Here is a 22,181-nt window from a genome sequence, read left to right on the forward strand (position 1 = left end):
GGTTAGAACAATGTGGAAAAGTGGAGGATACAGGGGATGTTGTAGATGCCTGCCTTTGGGGCACAGTGAAGGGGTATTAGGAGACCAGGAGATGGGATCAGAAAAGGGGATTAAATGCATGGTTTGGAGAGATAAATCATATAAACTGTTGGAGATACAGTAGAAGAGAATCTAAAGAATTAACACGAATATTAAAAGAGAAGGAACAGACAGTTAACACTCTTTAAAAACAACAATAAAAAGGTTCTACAGACATTGAGAAGCAGCTCTTTATCTTTCCTGAAGACAGAACAAAGGGAGAGGCCATTTTTGTTGTTTGCCAGTGTAATGAAGAAATAGATGCAAGAGAGTTTTTCCTTTCTCTGTCTCTGAAACATTTCAAGAATAAGGCTGTTTTCTCTTCAGAACTTAAACATAATGGCATAAATTGGATAACATGTTTAGATTGTGTATTTCCTGTGGTACCACTGGAAAGTTTGAAGTGACCATGTCAAATGAATATCTTAACAGACACATGGTATATTGCTTAAACTTGATCTCTACAAAGTAAGTACAGTAATTTAAAAAATTATTGTTACAAGTGCATGGGTTATTCTGATATTTCTTATTGTTGAAGATTTTTAGTGTATCCTGTATTTTAACAGGTTGCAGTATTTTACAGAGCTAGTCCGAGGCACAAGATGAAAATTATTAAGGTGGGTCTTTAAGATTCACATTGTTTTATCTCTGTCTCCAAAATGCTACTTTACGTCTTTCATTATGCTTACATTACTAGGAATATTGATGTAATATTAAAGTCGGAAGTATTGTGAAGCAAAAGAGATTTTTTTTTTATAGAACTTTACATGGAAGTATTAATAGAGAATTTAGTTAGCAAAGGAAGATGTAGAAGAAAACGTTAATGAGGTATCTGCAACACAACCTTCTTTAAACAATTAAACAGTGTAGACATATGTTCTGACAGGAGTCCATAACCAAATCATCCCAGTGTAAATAGCAGTAATTGCTTAGAAACTGAGTAAATACAGCAAGAAAAGGAAATGTTATGAGAGTGGGAACAGTATTTCAAAGGTTTTGGTTATTTATATTAATCAGTTAAATATATACAAAGCAACTGATGTAGTATCCATTAGTTAAAGGGCTTAATCACAGTAGTCCTCCATTGTATTAGTTTAGAGTTTCTCAACCTTCACAACTATTGACATTTTGACATTTTGGACTGGATTCTTTGTTGTGAGGGGCTGTCCTATGTGTTGTAGGATGTTTAGCAGCATCCCTGACCCCTACCCTCTAGATGCCAGTAGCATTCCCGAAGTCATAATAATAAAAAATATCGCCAGACATTGCCTGATGTCCCCTACAAAGCAAAATTGCCCCTGAGAGCTACTGTATAATTAACTCGAGATCAGTCTTTAGACATAGCTCTTACACATGAGAATATTAATAGCAACTTTTTCTAAGCTTTATCTTAAGACCTCCATATATTGAAGTTTGTTGCAAAATCAGTGGTCTGTATTCTTTCCAATCTTTATTATGTGAAAAAAAAATAGAGAGGAGTTGTTTATCCCCTTATCTTTGTGGAAGCAATATTTTTACCAGAATCCCCTTTTCCCCCATTCCAGTCTCTACAAAAGAATGGGTCGGTTGTAGCCATGACGGGAGATGGAGTCAATGATGCAGTTGCTCTGAAGGCTGCAGACATTGGAGTTGCAATGGGTCAGACTGGCACAGATGTTTGCAAAGAGGCAGCAGACATGATCCTCGTGGATGATGATTTCCAAACCATAATGTAAGTTTTGTTTCAGTGAATGTACATCAGAGAATCTTTTCCTGTCTTCTTCTGCACCCCATCTCCAGACAGTTCAACTGGAAAAGAATTGGGATATTCAGTGTATTAGGATATTTAGCAGTGGATGAACTAAACTATTTTACCAGAATTAATTAATCTTATTTATGGCCTACCATGTAGTTTTGGAGAATATTATTTGTATGGAAAGGACATAATAAATGGCAAAGTCATTCATTTAACAAATATTTACCGAGTGCAGCCAGATGTCACATTTTTCTGGCCACCAGTGGAGTGGTACAGCAGTAAACCTTCATGGGGCCTTTATTCTAGTTGAACTCAGGCTATCAGAAATATGCATGTGCATGGCCTTACAGTAAGTATAAAAATAGTCAAGTTTCCATCCATACTATGTATTTCCTTATGTCTGTAATTGTCCATGCTGTCAGTGATACAAGCTACTAAGTTTAAATAGCTTTGTCTCCTTCCGCCACTGTTTCTGATTGATGTAAGATTCTTCTGTGATTACATGGTCATGTCAGTAGTAGTTCAGGTGGGGGGTCACTTGAATCTTGTTATTTGATAAGCACGTGTCTGATAACCTGGGTCTTCCTCAGTTCAGTGACTCATGCTGATTACATGCCTGGCATACTTCATTAACCCATGGTGGCCTAAAGTGGAGCATGTGGGAGCTCAGGACTCAGAATTGCCATGGTCTTGTAGGCATATAAGTTTTTTGCTTTCCATTCTTAGAATTATATAGAAATCTTGAAAGAAAGGGGAAGTTGTTTAAAAAACACATATTTTCTAGATTCAACCAGATGAGAATTTATTTTTTAAAGATTTTATTTATTTGTTTGAGAGAGAGAGAGAGCATGAGCAGCAGGGAGGGGCAGAGGGAGGGGGAGAAGCAAACTCCCTGCTGAGCAAGGAGCCTGCCCCCCGGACTCGATCCCAGGACTCGATTCCAGGACTCTGGGTTTATGACCTGAGCTGAAGGCAGATGCATAACCGACTGAGCCACTCAGGTCCCCCAGATGAGAATTTAAATGAATTTTTGTAAACCATATTCTTTATGTAATTCTGCTACAGCACATATCTGATTGTAGTGTTAAGCAATAGATAGCTTAAACTCCAGAGCTCATATATATCTTATTACCATTTAATTCCTGACATACATTAATTTAACCCCTTACCATGCATGCATTTTGTACCTTTTAGAAAAAGAAAATTGGAGGGGTAAAGAAGATCATTATTTTAGTATTATAAATGTGTAGTATTATCTGTTGTGTAGAAAGACAGTGTATGATTTTAATGTTGAAATATCTTTAAGAATTTTAATATAGTGTAATGAAATTAGTTCAGATAGAGCTTCACAGGCTTGGCTTTCATTCCATACCAGAATGTTTTTGTATTTTTTTCTAATCTTAATTATGTTAAGAAAATAATAGATTCTTTTAGTGATGTATATGTTATATCAGTTGGAAATTTGTTTTCAGAATTAGCTCTACAGTGTTATAGGATAGATCTTTATTTTTGTGTGATAATATTTCTCATTTAATTTTTTTTTAAATTTCAGGTCTGCAATTGAAGAGGGTAAAGGGATTTATAATAACATTAAAAATTTTGTTAGATTCCAACTGAGCACGTAAGTTTGTAAGAAGTTTGTCACCATGGGTCTTATAGATAAATTATATGAGAAATAGAATTCAAGCAGAATGCTTAGAAGCTTCTGAGCTCTATTTCTGAATGTTGTTCATGTTAGTTTTCCATAATGAAAATTAATTCTATCCTAAAATTAAAAATGGCATGATAAGGAGATGATGTCTGTATCATCATCAAAATATATAAATGTTTGTGGTTTATTTACTAGCTCCAGAAATAACTAAGGAAGGAGTGTCAGATCTTAGTGTGTTTCCTTGGTGTCTTTTTCCAAAAGTAGAAGGGCTTTTCTGTAGTCAAAAAACATTTGCCAAAATATTGTTGAAACTGTTAACTGTTATGTAGTAACAGCTATTCTGAACTCAGTTTTTAAAACCTTCCTCTGTTTGTTGTTATCTAAACATCTTGAAATCCTTTATTTAAATGCTACGGATTATAAAGTTTAACTTTTAGCGTCAAAATTTTCACACAAATGAAGCATAGATACTCATAAATACAGACTTCCTTTAAAAGCACAGTAGTAAAATGAGATTTTCAAATGCTAAAGAAGTGATATCATAAAAGTAGTAAGAATTATAATATATAAAAGTAGTAAGAATTATATAAAAGATACATTATCTTTTTTTCAACAGGAGTATAGCAGCATTAACTTTAATCTCATTGGCTACATTAATGAACTTTCCTAATCCTCTCAATGCCATGCAGATTTTGTGGATCAATATAATTATGGATGGACCTCCAGCTCAGAGGTAAGAGTTTTTTTTATCCATAAACTAGTAGAAGGACAAAGAAAGTGTGATATCTTGATGATTAAGTTTTATGATTTCATTCATGGATAGCACTAGAAATCTATTCATGCAGCGACATGTTTGTTATAAATTGTGTGATGGCTGTGTATATCATTTATGCTCTTTGGGTGTTTTTTCACGTGTCATAGATCTAAGCTTTTACGTTATGTTAGATGCTCATTCATAAGTTGAGAACAGATGAGGGAATGAATAGGTGCAGTCCCTGTCCTCAGGAAATAAGCTTTTGTCTCTAAGAATGGGATGTAATGGAGAAATCCTGAGTTTAGTTTTATTATCTGGGTTCTGTTGTCAATTTTAGAGACTTTGGGAAAGTATTGGAGGATCTAAGCATCTAAGTATTTTCTTCTGTAATGGGCCACAGATGTTGCTTTCCAGCAGAAAGAGTAATTGAGTGATATATGTCAATGGTCATTATAACAAATCATCCTAGTCAAAACCTCCTTGCATGAAAGGTATTTCAGAGTTTACTCAGTAGGTTACTATTTCAGGCCATATTTGAAATAAGTAAACTTACATGTAAATGAAATTGGACAATTTTTTTCAATTTGACTATCAGTCTCCCATCAAACTATGCCAAGTAGGAGTAACAAGGGGAGAGTAATAAAATCCATGGTTATTTTCGAGTATTTATAGCCAACCTTTTCTTTAGGATTCAGCATTTTGTTTCCATAAGAAAGCATTTAATTTCCTGGATAATTGAGGTTAATGAGATTGTAAAAGTAACAAATCCAAACCTTAAAACTTTAAAGTAATTCACTTTTCTATTTGTTTTGAAGCCTTGGAGTAGAGCCAGTGGATAAAGATGTCATTCGTAAACCTCCACGCAACTGGAAGGACAGCATTTTGACCAAAAACCTGATACTTAAAATACTTGTTTCATCAATAATCATTGTTTGTGGAACTTTGTTTGTCTTCTGGCGGGAGGTATAGTCACTGCATAAGCTGCCTTAATAGCATGCATTCTGTATGACCCAGTTATTTTGGTGTGTTACATGGAAGCTTGGAAAGTTAGGAGAGCTCATTGGAAAATATGATAATAAAAACATTTAAAAATAGTTTGATTTCAGTCTTTATGGGTTAGAAGAATTGCTGATTCATTTATTAGAATAGTTTAAATCTGCAAAGATATCAGCACAATAAAAATTAATATATTAATATTCATATTTGGGGAGTAATTAGAAAATCTGAGTCTATTGCTACTTTATTTCATCAGAAAAGAAAGTTGTTTTAATATCCAATATATGGTGTGTGAGAAGACTACTTTATTTAGATTATAGCTATTCATTAGTGACTTACTTAAATGGCGTATAGGAAATTTACGTAGCTTATATGTTTTATGTCTTAGGCTAAAGCTGTTTTATTCTAAAGCAAAGAAAATGTTAACCTTTTACAAGCATGCAGTATTTGTTCATTAAATTCAGCCACTGATAATCATTTTTCTTCTTGATAGCTACGAGACAATGTGATAACACCTCGAGACACGACAATGACCTTCACATGCTTTGTGTTTTTCGATATGTTCAATGCACTAAGTTCCAGATCCCAGGTATGCTTAGGTGATCTTAGCTGACTGATTCAATTGATAGAGTTCTCTCTGATTGTAAGTAGGCAAGGATTGTGGGGTTTTAGCTTTGCTTGATTTTGTCATCACAGATTACAGCCCCAGATACAGCCTTCCCTATAAACGTGTACCTACAAACGTGTCATAATGGGGATAGGGCATTTGGGCAAATAGCTTTACCTTTGACCAGAAGATCCAATAAATCACAGGTGTCATCGCCTGGTCTTTCTTCTTTCCATTCTCTTACATCTGTAGCTTTAAGATAGGTTCAAGTTAATATTATCTGAGAGTATTGGACAAATGGGTTCTGTTAAGTTGGTATTAGTCTCATTTTAGAAGAAAGTATTGTTAGAAGTACAAGAACAATTTTGTGCATATTAATGGTTTCTGATTATTTCTGTCAGTGTGTCAGAGCTTAGGACATTTTAAATTTGCTTTTCTTCCCATGTTGTATCTTAAGGTGTGATTGCCTTTTCTTGATTGAAGTGTTTTCATAGAAAATTAATGGGCTGTGGGCTAGAACCTAGTAGAACCTTTTCAGAGCACAATTGTTCTTGAAAAGTAGTTCCATTCTGAGGCCTGACTCTTCATTTCAATTCTAGAGCACCTTATAAATCCTCAATTATATCTATTACCATTTAGCATGCTGGAACTTTCCAAGTCAATGAATTGTCGTTAATTTAGACTAAGTTTTGGAGAGCCTACAATATTCATTTTTTGTTTTATGAAAGGCAATTTTACATTTTTAGTACACACTGAACTAGGTCTATTCTTTAAGAAAGGCTTTTAGATTATCTAACTTAATGGATAGAAATGATTTAGCAAAATAAACACACAAATGAAGTTTCCAGTGTTTTGAAATGCTAAAGTTTCTTTTCATTCTGTGGTCTCTTGTTGATGTTGTTATTGTAGCATCACTCTTGTAGAGAAAGCTTTCTTGATAAAGAGAAACTGCTTTAGGGGCGCCTTGGTGGCTCAGTTGTTAAGCGTCTGCATTCGGCTCAGGTCATGATCCCAGGGTCCTGGGATCGAGCCCCACATCAGGCTCCCTGCTCGGCGGGAAGCCTGCTTCTCCCTCTCCCACTCCCCCTGCTTGTGTTCCCTCTCTCGCTCTCTCTCTCTCTGTCAAAAAATAAATTAAAAAAAAAAGAAGCTGCTTTAAATTGAACCTTTATTCCGTCTGAATTATTCCAAAATAATAGTCAAACCATTAAGAGATTTCATGGTATTGCCATTTTGGCATTCAATCCAGTTTATTAAAAATTGGAGATGACTATGATAATAAAGAAGCTGTTTCAGTAACCAAGGAATAGTAATTGAACTCTTTGCTCTGCCAACAGACCAAGTCTGTATTTGAGATTGGACTCTGCAGTAATAAAATGTTTTGCTACGCAGTTCTTGGATCCATCATGGGACAGTTATTAGTTATTTACTTTCCTCCACTTCAGAAAGTTTTTCAGACTGAGAGCCTAAGTATACTGGGTAAAGAAAATGTTATCTTTTTATAATTTATATATTTTAGATGAATTATTGTATTTTCTAATGCATTTGTTCTACTAAAAATTTCCTTTTAAAAAGTGAGATAAAAAAGTGAGTTGATTTGAAAAAGGAGTGTATTCTATTTTATCGTTTGGAGAAGTTTGCTGGGGTGGTCACTTGCTTAATGCTAGGCTTTAAAATTTTTTTGTAATTTTTTTTTCTTGCAATATTTTTTCTTGGTTATAGCTGTCAAATTGTTGTTGCTGATTCTAAACTATAGCAAATGAAAACGTGTTATAGAGTAACTATAACTTTTCAGTCTTACATGAAGAAAAAACTAGATTTAAGCTCACTGAAAACCAGGTTGCTCTTCTTTAAAATTACAATTTCAGTAAACTAATATTTCAATATTTTTACTTGCTAATTTGTGCATTCTTATTTTACAAAATAACAGCCTGACCCTAAAAGCAGAAAATACATTAAGATTACATGGAAGATAGACATTGTTCTTTCACATACTATGTATTAAATGTATTATGATACATTTAAAAATTAATCTTCCTGTGTAAGGGTGAGGACTGATGTATTTTGTGGCAATGCTACTTTTAATTCTTGTGTTTTTAAGTTAATTGGGGTATTTGTGAAAATAAGTTATACAGCCTCACTGTATTTTATGCTGTGAGTTACAGTTTACCTTAAAGTTGAAATAGTTTAATTTCAGTTTTTTAATTTCATATTTACACTTGTTCCTCTTTTTAAAAAGTGGGGTCTTAAGGAGACAGCTGCAATTTTTCAAGCAATGAGTAAGAATGAGATAGTGTGGATACTATTGTAAAGACATGGTCTTTATTTATTTTTAAATTGTAAAAAAAGGTTTTATTTATTTGAGAGAGAGCGTGCATGCACACAAGTGGGGGAAGGGGCAAAGGGAGAGAATATCCAAGCAGACTCCCACTGAGCATGGAGCCTGACATGGGGCTTGATCTCACGACCCATGAGATCAGAACCTGAGCCGAAACCAAGAGTTGGACGCTTAACTGACTGAGCCACCCAGGTACCCCAAAGATATGGTCTTTAAATGATGAGTTCTTCTAGGCTCTCGAATGGAATAGATAGAAATTCCTAAATAATCTTTAGATAGGCAGTTTACAATCAAATTAAAATTAAAAAGACTGATCTATTAAATAGAAAACTCCTCTTGTTTGTGTTGCTGTTAATAGTTACGGTTATGAGGTTATGGTTCAGGGAGAGTAGTCAGAGCACTTGGGTTCTAGTTCTCTGGCACTGCCTTTTCTAGCTGTATGACTTCAGATAAGTCATTTTTGAGCCTTACTTCCCTCTTTTTTTTTTTGAGTGGGCAGCAAAGCAAAATTTATTGAGCCATAGTATAAAGCTCCCGAAGAGAGAGGGGACCCGAGAGGGTTGCCCTTAACTTTCCTCATTTTTTAAACTGAGGCTGATTTTATGTACCTCCTGGAATGGTTGTAAAAGAGTATTTTAAAAGCTCTGTTAAGATGCTAGGAAAATGCATCTGGGTGGCTCAGTCGTTAAGCATCTGTCTTCGGCTCAGGTCATGGTCCCAGGGTCCTGGGATCGAGCCCGACATCGGACTCCCTGCTCAGCAGGAAGCCTGCTTCTCCCTCTCCCACTCCCCCCGCTGTGTCTCTCTCTGTCAAAAAAAAAATAAATCTTAAAAAAAACCCCAAGAGATGCTAGAAAAATATAAGCTTTAAGCTTTGCAACTGTTTCAAAGAATTATAAAATGCAACTTATTTTCTCTTGCAGATCTGCTGTTTCTTGTGGGTCTCACCTCCTCAGTGTGCATAGTAGCCGAAATTATAAAGAAGGTTGAGAGGAGCAGGGAAAAGATCCAGAAGCATGTTAGTTCGACATCGTCGTCTTTTCTTGAAGTATGATGCATATTGCATTCTTTTATTTGCAAACTAGGAATTGCAGTCTGAGGATCATTTAGAAGGGCAAGTTCAAGAGGATAATGAAGATTTGAGAACTTTTAAACTTTTCATTGACTAGAAATGAGTGTTATGTTAAAGACTTGATTTGAGACTTTAACCTGCTGGCAGTCCCAAATGAAATTATGCAACTTTGATAACATATTTCTTGATTTAAATTGGCTTTTGAAATTGAGTGGAACTTTATAAAGCATATGGGCAGTTATTTAATTAAAAAAAAAAAAGCAAAACCTGAACCACCTTCTGCACTTAAAGAGGCCTAACAATACAACTACACTATCTATCTTAGATAGATATTAATTTTTTTTTAATTTTTAAATATTGTACTATTTATGGTGGTGGGGCTTTCTTACTAATACACAAATAAATTCAATCATTTCAAAGGCATTCTATTGGTTTAGAAGTTGATTCCCAGGAGTGCCATATTTCAGCTACTGTATTTCCTTTTTCCTGCAATGTAAGCAGCTCAGACACCTTGTGTTACTGTTTTTGTATCAAGTTTTTTGCACAGGATGTGACCACTGTCAGATCACTGTTCTTTTCTTTCTTTTTGTGATTGAAAAGCCTATACTGCAATTTGAAGTAAATGTTTGCTTTTCTTAGTAAATGTAAATGGTTGCTTTTTTTTGTTTTTTGTTTTTGTTTTTTTTTAAGTTAAGAGTCTTTGGTCTAGCAAAATTAATACAGGGTTATCAAGTGGCATTCTAGGTAGAGTAGCCTTGTCTGTAATTAACAGTTAGTCATAGAATCAAAAGTATTTAAGAGTGATTGGGCTGAAATCTATAACAGATTATATGAACATGTTAATGCCTCTTTTTGAGTTAAATATAAATATATACTTTGTCAAGTATCATTTTGTCATCCCTTAAATATAAATCCAGTACCTCACCTGAATAACTGAATTTTATTTTTCTTAATGTCTTTCTATGTATATTTTTAAGCATCTTTCTTCGGAAGTATAGAATACTATACTTGATAAAAAAGCCCCAAACTCAAATAGATGGTTTCTGAACCAGGGTATACGGGAAGACTGTGCTGGCCTTTTCTCTTTGAGTATCTGCAGCTTCTTTGGCTTAGATGCAGCACTACCTTGAGCGTGTACCTTCAGACTTCCACCATTTGTTCTCTGCCTTCTGTTGCATTGGGCATGCTAGAGAAATAGTTGGGTTTACTCTCATAGTCCCATCAGTTTTTATAATAGCTTGGTGAGGTGTAGGTAATTTTTTTTTTTTTAGTGTGTTGTGGCAAATTTGGGCCAGAAATTCAAAATTAGAAATCCATTTTCCTATTGAATATTTCTCTCTGAAACAGAAATGGGTTTCAAATTCTTACATGTTTAATTCTTCTTGAAATTCATGAGTTTTGTATTTTATAATTATTCTCCATTTTTTAAACTGTCAGCATAAACCACCCTCTAGTTTTTATCACCAATATTAACCTGCCAGTGTTAACATTGAAATATTTTTATTAATGATAGGGAAAATATCTATTCTTTGAGTCCTTGTAATTGAAACAGTTGAGTATAAGGAGCTGAGATGTCTGAAATTTATTCTACTTTACCCTTTAAGGCTTAATAGTCAAATGTACATTTTTCTTATTAGATAGAACATAGAAACCGTTGTCTAGTCAACTTTATCTTTAATGACGTGATGTCTCATACCTAAATTTTGTATGATTTTTTTTCTCTGTTACAAAGACTTGAAATATTAAGTGCATCTCAATCTTTTGCTTTCCATTTTAGGTTCAGAGTATGACTCGTATGAAATAAATGTGCCTATCCTTTGATTCGGTTTTTGAACCAAAAGAAAAAAATGATTTCTTTTCATAAGTTAATGACCTTGCAGTTAGGACCGTTAACATTAAAATCTTATGGATGTAGAAGATACAGAAATTAGGCAGTACTCAAAGTGCACAGAATCTGATTTAAAAAGAAGTGACACGTATAGACAGCACAGATACACTATATCCAGGTTTCAATTTTCTGTAGTATAACAACAAATTAGAATATTTGTATATATATCTTCCATAGTATATCATCCAAATTAGTATAGATACTTTAAATATGCTAGTATCTAAATTTTAAATTTTCACCCCACTCCCTAGCCCTAGGACTTGCTAGAGTCCTAAATAATACTAACTTATTTGATTTTTCCCTGTTAGCCTACCTCCTGAAGTTATTTGGTCCCAAAGTGATTAAACATCTGGGAAGAAAAGAAAGGAACTTGAAATAATTCACCTAGGTAGATAATTCCCAGCTACAGAGAAACAAGGCTTAGCATGTTCTCTCACATTTGTACTGGGCATAGCATGACCCAAAGATGAAACAAAGTGAAACCAGACAACCTAAAAAACCTCCCCCTTCAGGATACAGGCTTTATTTAATAGCAGTAACCACACTCAGAATGCTAAAACACATTTTTTACCTTTTACACCCATGCAAGGTACATCTTTCACATTGGTAGTCTTTCTGAAATCACTTTAAGTTTTAATCTCTTTTATATAGGACAAAAGTGAGTATTGGCCATACTCAAAATAGTTTTTCAATGAAAAGAATTGGTGGCAAACAATGTCATATCCAAGAACCTTAATTAACCTTACCTTGCTTTCTGCCTTTGTCACTTGGCAGTTCATGTGCATTGCATGTGACTCAAGCGAAAACTTAGGTGGATGAATTGTCATTTCAGTAAACTTTTACTTAGTACCTGGAGTTAGCTAAGAATAAAAAGGTGATGGCATCCCTGCCTTTCAAGAGCTCATGGACAGGGTTAGCAGGGCATATAACTGTTAACAAGCTATTTCATGAAAGTTAGTAGTGGTCTTTGTACATTTATTTTAAAAATACACATACATTAAGATGAATCCAGCACACATTTTACTGGAAGTTTCCCTCGACACTGGCATTTGGGAATCTTTGAAATGCCTTTTTAGACTAAGCTACAGTCCAAACAGCTGATTTGCATACTGAAATGTGTGGGTAAATACTCTTAACTGGTATGTGACTGAACAATCAGATTATCCCCATAATTAAGCTTCCTTGAGCTCAGAATTCGGTATGAATGGGCGCCTGGGTGGCTCAGTTGGTTAAGCGACTGCCTTCGGCTCAGGTCATGATCCTGGAGTCCCGGGATCGAGTCCCGCATCGGGCTCCCTGCTCGGCGGGGAGTCTGCTTCTCCCTCTGACCCTCCTCCCTCTCATGCTCTCTGTCTCTCATTCTCTCTCTCAAATAAATAAATAAAATCTTAAAAAAAAAAAAAAAAGGATTCGGTATGACTATTAATTCTTGTTAGACAACCTTATTTTTGGTTTTGGTTCTCAGAGTTGGTTATTATTGATAATGGGTAATGGTTAACCAGTCCTTGATATTAATGTAGATAGAATAGACTGCAAATATTGTTGTAGATATAGATGTATAAAGCAGTAAGAGGTAGTATCTTGCCTTTGGGGAATTCTCCGTCTTAACCCTGGAGACCAATATGAAATACATTCGGCACAGTGGTAAATGCTGCCCCAAATGTTATCGTAGCTAAAGGAGAGAAACAACTTCATAGGAAGAGGTTGTCAGAGAGATTTCCTAGAAATAGTAGCATCTGAATCAAACCTTAAGTTAGGATTCTCCAGCCTAGAAACAGCAGAATATTGCAACCAATTGCACAGCCTCTACAGAGGTGTTGGTGGAGGGCTGAAAGGAACAGATGAAAACCACAAGGAGTTGGGGGCAGTTAAGGCAGGAAGTATATTATGTGAGGGGTTTGACAGATAGGCAGGAGCCTAGTGGTGAAGGTAAAGACATTTGATTGGTGGCATACTAGAAGATTTCAGGAGTGTGATATGAGTTTGGATTTTTGTCATGAAGGGTGGATTGTAAAGACAAAATAAGACTGATGAAGAGAATTGTAAAAGATTAAGTGGTAGAGGGACTAGCTGAGCTGTGGCAGTCAGTATGGAAAGAAAGGCATGGCATATTTGTCTTCTAAGAGGTAGTATTGACATGACCAGATGGGAGAAAAGAAACGTGGAAATTCCCTGTTTGGGGCTTTCTGGCTTGGATAGTAGAGCTGTTGGGAGAATTACCGAAGCCGAGCGACCTTTAATGGGACACAGGTCAATTTGGAATGTAAGTTTGTGGTGTCCTTGAAATTTCCCAGTGGACATGTTAGATGAGGTTTTAGCAGAATATGATTTAAAGCCATGGCTGACAAAGTATATTGTAGGAACTTGTTACAGGCATTATCTATATTCTTTTACTAAAAATAAAGCAGTAAATGAATATAAACTTGGCTTTGACAGAATAAAATTTTTTTTAAGTAGTTTTTTTAGTATAGTAAGGTAAGATTCAGCAAACATTCAAAATGCAAGGGGAAAAGAGGAACATTTCAGCTGCCTCTGTTACAGAGCTTTCAGAATGAATCTGTTAATTAAGATTACTAACTGGAAGGCACTGATCTGAATTATTGGGAGCACATCTTTTTGATATTTGCAGTAAGACGCTCTCTTAAGAGGTGAGAGAATATAAGCAAAGAAATGCATGGCGTAGACTGAAGTTTGCTGTGTGTGGAAACATACTTAGTGAATGGCATTAAGGCTAGAAAGTAGCTGTTTGCTCCGAGAGATTTATGGCAGGGAATCAGAAGCAATGTTTTGTTTTTTTCTTTTCCATTTTAGTCGTAATTCTTCCTTGGATCTTTCTAGCCTTGTATCCCACACAGTGTTCTACACAATTGGATAGTATTCCTTCAACTTGAAAACCTTTTTCCTCTGCCTCAATTTTAAGAATTAGAATTTTTACTTGTTCTTCAAAACCCAGCTGAAGAGCCAACAAGCAGGGCCTTTCCAGATTACTATAAAGGGGTGTGTGTGTGGTGTGGGGGGGTACAGTTTCTTATAAATACTATTAAGAATAAACCCATCCATAAGTTTGGGCATAAAATTGTGGGATTTTTTTTTCTTTTTTTAGAAGGCATTAGAAGTTTAAGTCCAAGCCACTGCATTGATTAATCTGGACAGAAATTTGATACAATCTTTACCTTTCATTCAAAATAAGTGTAAGTGGTGAAATTTGGGGAGGAAAGTGAAAAATCTTTGAGCCATTAGAGTTGATCTTTGTAAATTCTTTTCTAATCTAAACCTGCTATTGTTCCTGTGTACTCGTGAGTGGTAATTGCCTGCATTTGTACAGCTGCCCTATTTAGACAGTGTTTCGTGTACAGATAGATCACTGTACACACTTGACTTTGCCATTCCTTTCTCTTTTTGTTGAAGTGTAACCAAATTGACAAATATCCTGGGCAAAGGCCTACATTTCTGTGCCGGTCCCATGGCTGTTAGGCCTGGCAGAACCGCCTTTCCTATCTAAATCACGATTGCCCCATCAACATTATTTGTTTAGCAATAATTGCATTGTTCTACTTAGTAATCCTCTGAGTAGAATCCGTATCTCACAGTCTTTTTTTTTTTTTTTAAAGATTTTATTTATTTATTTGACAGAGAGAGAGAGAGCACAAGTAGGCAGAGTGGCAGGCAGAGGGAGAGGGAGAAGCAGGCTCTCCGCTGAGCAGGGAGCCAGACGTGGGGCTCGATCCCAGGACCCCAGGATCATGACCTGAGCCGAAGGCAGCCACTTAACCGACTGAGCCACCCAGGCGCCCCCCATATCTCAGTCTTAACAAAGTACATTGTGCTGATTGGGCAAATGGTTCTGCATGAACCTAGAGGTCCGTTTTGGGTTCTGAGTATTTCCAGCTTTAGAACTCAAAAAAAATTGTGTTTTTTAATACAGCTCTCCCTCTCTCTTTTTTTTTAAAAAATACTTATCCACCCAACTGTATTAAGAACAATTTTCTATTAAGGCCTTCCTTATGATAAGTATGCTAAAGTGCTTGCTAGTTGAGGAGTAACAATTTGGTGCCATCTTATGGTCATAAAGAAATACTGAAATGCCTTGACCAGGTGCTCTTTTTTTTTTTTTTATCACATCTGCATCAGAAAAAGTATAATATGAAACAACTTACGTGTGTCTTCCAAAATATTCTCCTTGGAGCCATTTATATCAGGCCCCAACCAAATAGATAATTGTAAAAAATGTTTGCTTGATAGGAAAGACTTGACAGACTTTACATTTAAGCATTAATAAATCAATTTTAGGGAGTTACAAATGAATATGTTTTCGTGTTTCTCATAGTCATCAATATGGTTATACAATAGGATTGCATTAGAATTTATGACTCTATGGAGGTCTGGATGGCCCATGAATTAGGTAGATGTGTTGCAAATTAGTGAAACAGTTTAATACTTCCCTAAGTCACCCACAAGGGCTATTGACTTAGTTTTGGGGTTAACAAACTAAATCAGTCTGCTGCTGGATTTGTAAATAAAGTTGTATTGGAACACAGTTATGTACATTCATTTATGTATTATTTATCACTGCTTCATGCTACAACAGAAGTGAATAGTTGTAACAGAGACCACATGGCTCGCTAACCTATTTACTCTCTGGCCTTTTACAGAATAAAGGTTGCCTAGTCATATAAATACTCAAAAAGAGGAAAATAGGCCTATGCACTGCGTTCAGTGGTCTAGAGGAGGTGGCATCAATTTTCTCTACCTTCCAATCTCCCAACAAGATGTTATCTGGGATGGATGAACTTGACACCAGATTTAATGTCAGTGACTCTTCTAAGTCCCCACTTAAGTCTCCTATATGGAGGAAGTCAGAGAGTCTTAGTCTATTCTCAGAACATCATCATCAACAGGGAGGACATACCAGCTGTTATCAGTTCCAGCTCATCACTAGGGCTCCTTGTTCTTACAATGAATGGGTAGAGTGTTCTGATCTGTTGCCGCATCTGAGTTGTGCTCCTCATCATATGCACAAGAGAAGTGGGGGCTTCCTTCTCACTGGCTGTTTCTTCCTAACACAAACACAGAAACAAGCTTAATTTGAGTAGGCTTTTTTATATTATCCTGCTTAGGGAAGACAAAATTTAGTAAAAGTAAAACCAAAATATCCTATCAGCACGGTCTTAGGGGAAAATGCACTCTTGTATTTTCTCAGAACAGAATGTTCCAAACCAAAATACATTTACATAGTATTTATCATATTTCTAAGGTAAAATTATGATAATATTTCTTAGTAGGTTCCTCTGACAGTCCACCCTTGGCTGTCAGACTTATCACTTTGTGAATAGATTATGGTTATTATTATAATAGGGTCAGTTTCTTTAGTTTGTCTTTTAAAAAACAGTTCGTAGGGTGCCCATGTGGCTCAGTAGGTTGAGTGTCTACTCTTGGTTTCGGCTCAGGTCATGATGTCAGGGTTGTGAGATTGAGCCCGTGTCAGGCTCCACGCTCAGTGCAGAGTCTGCTTGAGATTCTCTCTCTCTCCCTCTCTCCCTCTCTCTCTTTCTCTTTCTCTCTCTCTCTCCCTCTGCCCCTCCCTCCACGCTCACTTGCTCTTTCTCTCTCAAATAAATAAAATCTTTTAAAAAAAACCAGTTTGCATACATCTGAGAGCTTGAGGGGCTACATACAGTACATTGTGATTGGAAACTTGGGCTTATGGGCCATTCTCAGATTTCAACAACAAAGTCCCCCCTACCCACCATTTTTACCTCTTATTTTTCAGAATTTCTTGGGACAAGACAAGGGAACATTAGAAGCTTGCTCTCTTGATGCCATCCTTCCTAGAGGCATCAACTACTACCTCTCTCTGATCATAAAATAATACAAAATACTCATTGGGGAGGTTTTTAAATAGAGGACAAGGAAAACACTTTATAATCTCAATACCCAAAGACTTTAACCTAGGTTTTAGACATATATCCAGCTGCCCAGCAGACGTTTCCACTTAAGCACCTAAAAGGTATTTCTAACTTAACATATCCACAACAGAACCCCTAGATCCCCAACTTCCCAACTATACCTTATCCTATGCAAATGAATGACTGAATAGGAAATCTGAAGACAGAGGGTTCCTGCCAGTATTTTATGAAGGCATAAAAATGCTGTATGACCATAGTAATTTTAGCAATAATTTATAGGACTTCTCAATGGCACATTTACAAACACCATTTTTTCAGAGTGATGTTATAAGTATTTACTCAAAAAAAAGTTTCCACGTCAGAGCAAGTTCTTCTAACAGTTGGATTAATCTACATAATCCTACCTCTGTCATGAAATAGAGTTTATTCTATATCCATGTTAGCAAGCATTGAGATAATGCAAAGTAGACTTTCTGTTTTCCCTGTCATCCTTTGATTTATTCTCCCATAATGTGTAACACACATGAATCAGAGGAAGATATGGGGAGATAATGCCCAGATAGACACATGGCAGTTTTTCAAGAAGAAACAGCACCTCAGTTAATCCTCCAAAAAGCACCAGTTATATCAAAAAACACAACAGAAGAGTTTTCCTAATCTTGTAAGCTAGCTCACGTGATGGCGTAATTTTTTCACAAATGATTCAGTCTTATAAATGATCAAAAACCCAATGTTGATACATTCTGATCAGCTTTTTTTTAAAACAAAAACATTCCTACGTGTTTCCTGATCATGATGACAATGAGTTATATTGTACATAGAAATCTCCCAAGTGTCTCCAAAATCATAATGAGAAAATTATTTAAAATATGTATGTATACATGTATATGTATGTGCATATACATGCACACATATGTATACACACAAATATATAAATATTGAAAGATTTTGCTATTTTAACCAGATATCTAAAATGTTATCAAGACTAGTTTGGAATAAAAGTGATTGCATGTGCATTGCAACATGTTTGTGTGAAATTTGATTTTTCTCCCTGAAAACTAGATCCAGTGAAACAAGCTGGAAATACATTCATCTGTTTCTCCCATTTTAACAGACTGGTACATGGCCTGGCAGTTATGGCTTTGAATTTAAAAACGTTCTTCCTCAGCATGAGGTCCTCATCTTAGAATTTTTATAGTTGGATGAACTTGAATTTTAGCAAATTTCAGACCTGGAAAGAAATGCCAAAGCAGCTTACCATACATGGTTCAGAAAGCTGTTGCTAAAAGTGGGGAGGCATCTTTTTAATACATCTTCCCAAAATAAGTATTTAATTACAAATTGTTACAAGGTGCAGAATCATTTCCAGCTGTCTTGACTGAAATGCATCAATGTATAAGACGTTAATGCAATATATACTAAGTACACTATATCCACCTCACTAAAAAATAAAAGGTCACTGTGTTTGAAGTCAGGTACTAGTGAGTGTTGGTCCTTTTACGGAAGTGAACTTATTTCTGCTCGTCTTGGGGGGGGGTGACTGCTCTCCAGGTGCTGCTCTGGGTTCACGGAGTGCCAGCCAGCCAAATAACATGTGCTAGCAAGAGGTACCCAGTGAACTCTGGAAAGCTCACTAAGGGGGAAAACTCACTTTGGCCTCCTTAGGATTATGGGATAAGGCCAGGAGATAGCTCTGGCAGTTGCAGGAAGAGGAAATTCATAGGAAGTGGTCATATCTGCTATTAATTTTTTCCTTTCTTTAAACATACCCAGTGCTCTTTCAAATTGGGTTTTAAAAACAATACAGAAAATCCCTTGATAACAAGAAAAAGGGAAGGAGGGGCACAAGTACCCACAGGGATAGTTCCTTCTGGTCTTTTTTCATTATTTTCTAAGGTTGAGCTTGGCTGCCTATTCACATTCTCTTGGCCCTTCTCCTTTTAGTGTGGCTTCAGCTGGACAGTTCTGCTGAAGTTGCTTTCATGTTTTCACGTTCTTGTCCTCATGTTAGCCATATTTGATAGTGTTGATCTCCTTGCCTCTGCAAAATTTCTGCCATTAGCTCTGGCAGCCACTAATTTCACGGTACTTTGGTCTTTCTGCTCAGCCACCTCTCCTTCTCAGATCCCTTGCTTTGCTCTTGGTCTTCTTGTGTGGATGTAACAATAATGGTTGGCATTCCTTACATGTTTCTAGTGCCAGGCACTGGGTGAAGTAACTTAAAAGTACATGTCATTTTGTCTCTAACAATTTGAACTCTTGTGATCCTCATTTTACAGATAGGGTAACTGAGGCATCATCATTAATTCATTTATGCACAAAAGAAGAAAAGATAATTCTAAGACCTTTCTACTTAGAAAGGTCTTTATCTTTGTATTTTTTTTTAAGTTTTTATTTATTTGTCAGAGAGAGTGAGAGTGAGCACACAAGCAGAGGGAGCTGCAGGCAGAGACAGAGGGAGAAGCAGACTCCCCACTGAGCAGGGAGCCCGATGCAGGACTTGATCCCAGGACCCTGGGGTCATGACCTGAGCCAAAGGCAGACGTTTAACCGACTGAGCCACCCAGGCATCCCAAAGGTCTTTATCTTCTAAAATCATAATTAATTTGAATTAGAATCTAAACTTAAATACTAAAACTAATTTGAATTTTTTTTGTCATGATCACTCATCTTGAAAAGCCTTTAGAATTTATAGTTACAGGATATATACATTAAGCTTTCTAGGTCTAACTATCATAAAGGGGTTGTACAAATGAAGTTCAAGTATAATTTTATCACAACTAGATAGAGTATGATTATATTATAGTGTTTTTCTCTCTTTAGCTTTATTACTAAAATTTATTCATTTTATTTTTTTTGAAGATTTATTTGAGAGAGAATGAGAGCGAGAGAGAGATTTTGAGCACACACAGGGAGAGAGAGAGAGAAAAAGAGAAGTAGACCCCCCTGCTGAGCAGGGAGCCCGATGCGGGACTCGATCCCAGGACCCCAGGATCATGACCTGAGCCGATGACTGAGCCACCCAGGTGCTCCAATTTATTCATTTTAAAAAACTGTCCAGAGTCCCTTTGGTACTTAAACTAATTGAAGACTTATATTTGCAAAGCCTCAGGTGGGCTTTCATTAGCTAGAATTGAATCAGAAAGAGCGAGCAAGACCTAAAGACTTGATTAAAAACAGGAAACAAATTTTCCAAATAGAATATGGAATATATAACATTATTCTTCTGTAGAGGTGTTACCATTGCCCCTGTATTTCATGAATTACATCCCTGTCTCTTAAAGCCAGGCTCAAAGCCAAATCTGAGAATCTTGTGCTTTAACCCCTCCTCACCTGGTGACTGCTCTCTTTATTGTAGCATTCAGTCTGCACTTTTGCCACTTTGTGGCTGACAGATTGCTTCATAAAATGTTCTTGTTATTTCATTGTGTGTTGTCTTCCCAAGCAGCTTATGTAAGTATGACTTTGGGGACCAGGTACTATGTCGTATTTCTTTGGTAAACCCCTCAGATACCTTGTGGAGTGCTTATGATCTCTCATTTATACATCCAGGAGAAGATCTGTAATGGGGTGGGGTAACTCCTTAATTCTCAGAGAGTAAGAGTAAATGGACATTATTAGATTTTAACTCCTTCACTGCAAGGCTGGGTAATTTCAAGTGAATGGCCCTGATTGCAGTGGTTAGAGAAGGGAACCTGACTTCGGTGTCTACTGAAGGAGGGGCCCCTTTGCTTGAAAAACTCTTTAATGAAAGAAAAATATGAGTGATATAATTCAGTTGACTTTTAATTAAACTCTGTAGCCCATACACTCTTCAGTTAGGTGCCTGTCAAACCAGTTATTTGCCATAGTGGAAGTAGAAATAGTTTTTCATGCAAGGTTGGTGGTTTGCAAAAGCAGTGTTGATAATAAAGCCAGGAAATAGGACATTCATGCTGGTGTAATTTCCAGATTGGCCCCCAACTGCAGGAATCAAGAAAAAGAATTTTGATACAACAAAGGACTTAATGTGCTTGTAGTCTCCATTAGATTTACTGTTTGCTGGAAAAACACATATCAAAAATAGAGCATATGACTGTTTTTGATTCTTCTGTGAATAACCATCTCTTTAGAGACATAAAAAAGAAACTTAGTACAGAGCCCCACGCACTCCTCCTAAAATAAAAATTTCCTTATTTCAAGAACCATTTATTTGAAACAAAAGCCAGTCTTTAGGGCTGAAAACTTTAGGAACAAGTAAGATTGTGTTTTTGCCAGTCAACACTTGGAAGGTGTGTATGTAACACTGGTTGATGCTGAGCTTACTCCCCTAAGAGTATGGTTCTCATTAGGAAAGTGGAAAGACTTGTTTGCCAGATGTTAGGAACTGAACATAGGCCTGTTCAAAATGGTAGCTTAAAACCATGTTTTAGGTTGTCACTGATGGAATATACCAGTGAGAGACTACAGAAGAAAGGAATAACAATTTGTAGGAATGCAAATAAAATAAAGGTTGGGAATCTACCTCCAGATCTCTAGATCTTGCCCAATTAGATTCATTCCACTTGCTTACTTTCAAGTTCTTTATTTGGTACTGGCCAGCACTTTCACAATTCTGTTGGTACTTATAATTTTAGCAGCCTTTTAGTATGTTCCAGAGCAGTGCCTTTCAAAGTCTTTTGACTGCAATCCACAGTAAGAAATAACATTTTGCATAACCATTTAATATATGATATGCATGTCTGATGATTTCTACTTAAAAAATGCTGGTTATGACTCATTAATTTCATATCCCATTAATGGGTCAATACCTGCAGTAGAAAAAATGGCCTAAGATTCTGGTATTGCTGTATGTATTACTAATTTTTTAATTTTTTCATAGTGTTTCCTCCTTCTCTTCTAGATCTAGGAGCTCAGGATGCTATTTCTTAACTTGTTGGAGCCATTACAGTTTTAACTTATGCTTTAAAACCTGGAGCATGTAAAGTGTTCCTAAGCCTGCCATGGTCTCATTTTCCTAGTACTTAAAGGTGTTTACTTTCTCTCTGGTACCCTCACTTTTCTCTTCCAAGGCCTCAGACCTTTCAGAATAAAGGATGAAGAGGAAACAGTTGAGAAAAAATAAATGTTTAAAATAATAACCCAGCTTCTGCTTATAGGAAATAATTGAAGTAGGA

General features: G+C 36.2%; 1 protein-coding gene across 4 annotated transcripts in view; it reads left to right on the forward strand.

Annotated features, from left to right (window-relative positions):
- Positions 1–22,181, forward strand: part of ATP2C1 (ATPase secretory pathway Ca2+ transporting 1) — a 168,471-nt gene that overhangs the window by 143,329 nt on the left and 2,961 nt on the right. For 2 of the 4 annotated variants that reach the window (XR_004677352.1, XR_004677353.1), the window contains exons 20-26: positions 645–695; positions 1,623–1,789; positions 3,366–3,434; positions 4,081–4,197; positions 5,034–5,181; positions 5,708–5,803; positions 9,083–9,177. Coding sequence is in view for 2 of the 4 variants with exons in the window: in XM_034994570.1 (XP_034850461.1) it covers positions 645–695; positions 1,623–1,789; positions 3,366–3,434; positions 4,081–4,197; positions 5,034–5,181; positions 5,708–5,803; positions 7,159–7,300; positions 9,083–9,207 (915 nt within the window). In the remaining 2 variants the exon portion in view is untranslated. Of the gene's footprint in view, positions 1–644; positions 696–1,622; positions 1,790–3,365; positions 3,435–4,080; positions 4,198–5,033; positions 5,182–5,707; positions 5,804–7,158; positions 7,301–9,082; positions 9,208–22,181 lie in introns of all 4 variants that reach the window. The other 2 variants (XM_034994570.1, XM_034994574.1) reach the window with 2 other exon arrangements.

This window comes from Mirounga leonina, unplaced genomic scaffold (genome assembly GCF_011800145.1).
Source record: "Mirounga leonina isolate KUSES-001 unplaced genomic scaffold, KU_Mleo_1.0 Mir_115, whole genome shotgun sequence".
Taxonomy (NCBI): Eukaryota; Metazoa; Chordata; class Mammalia; order Carnivora; family Phocidae; genus Mirounga; species Mirounga leonina.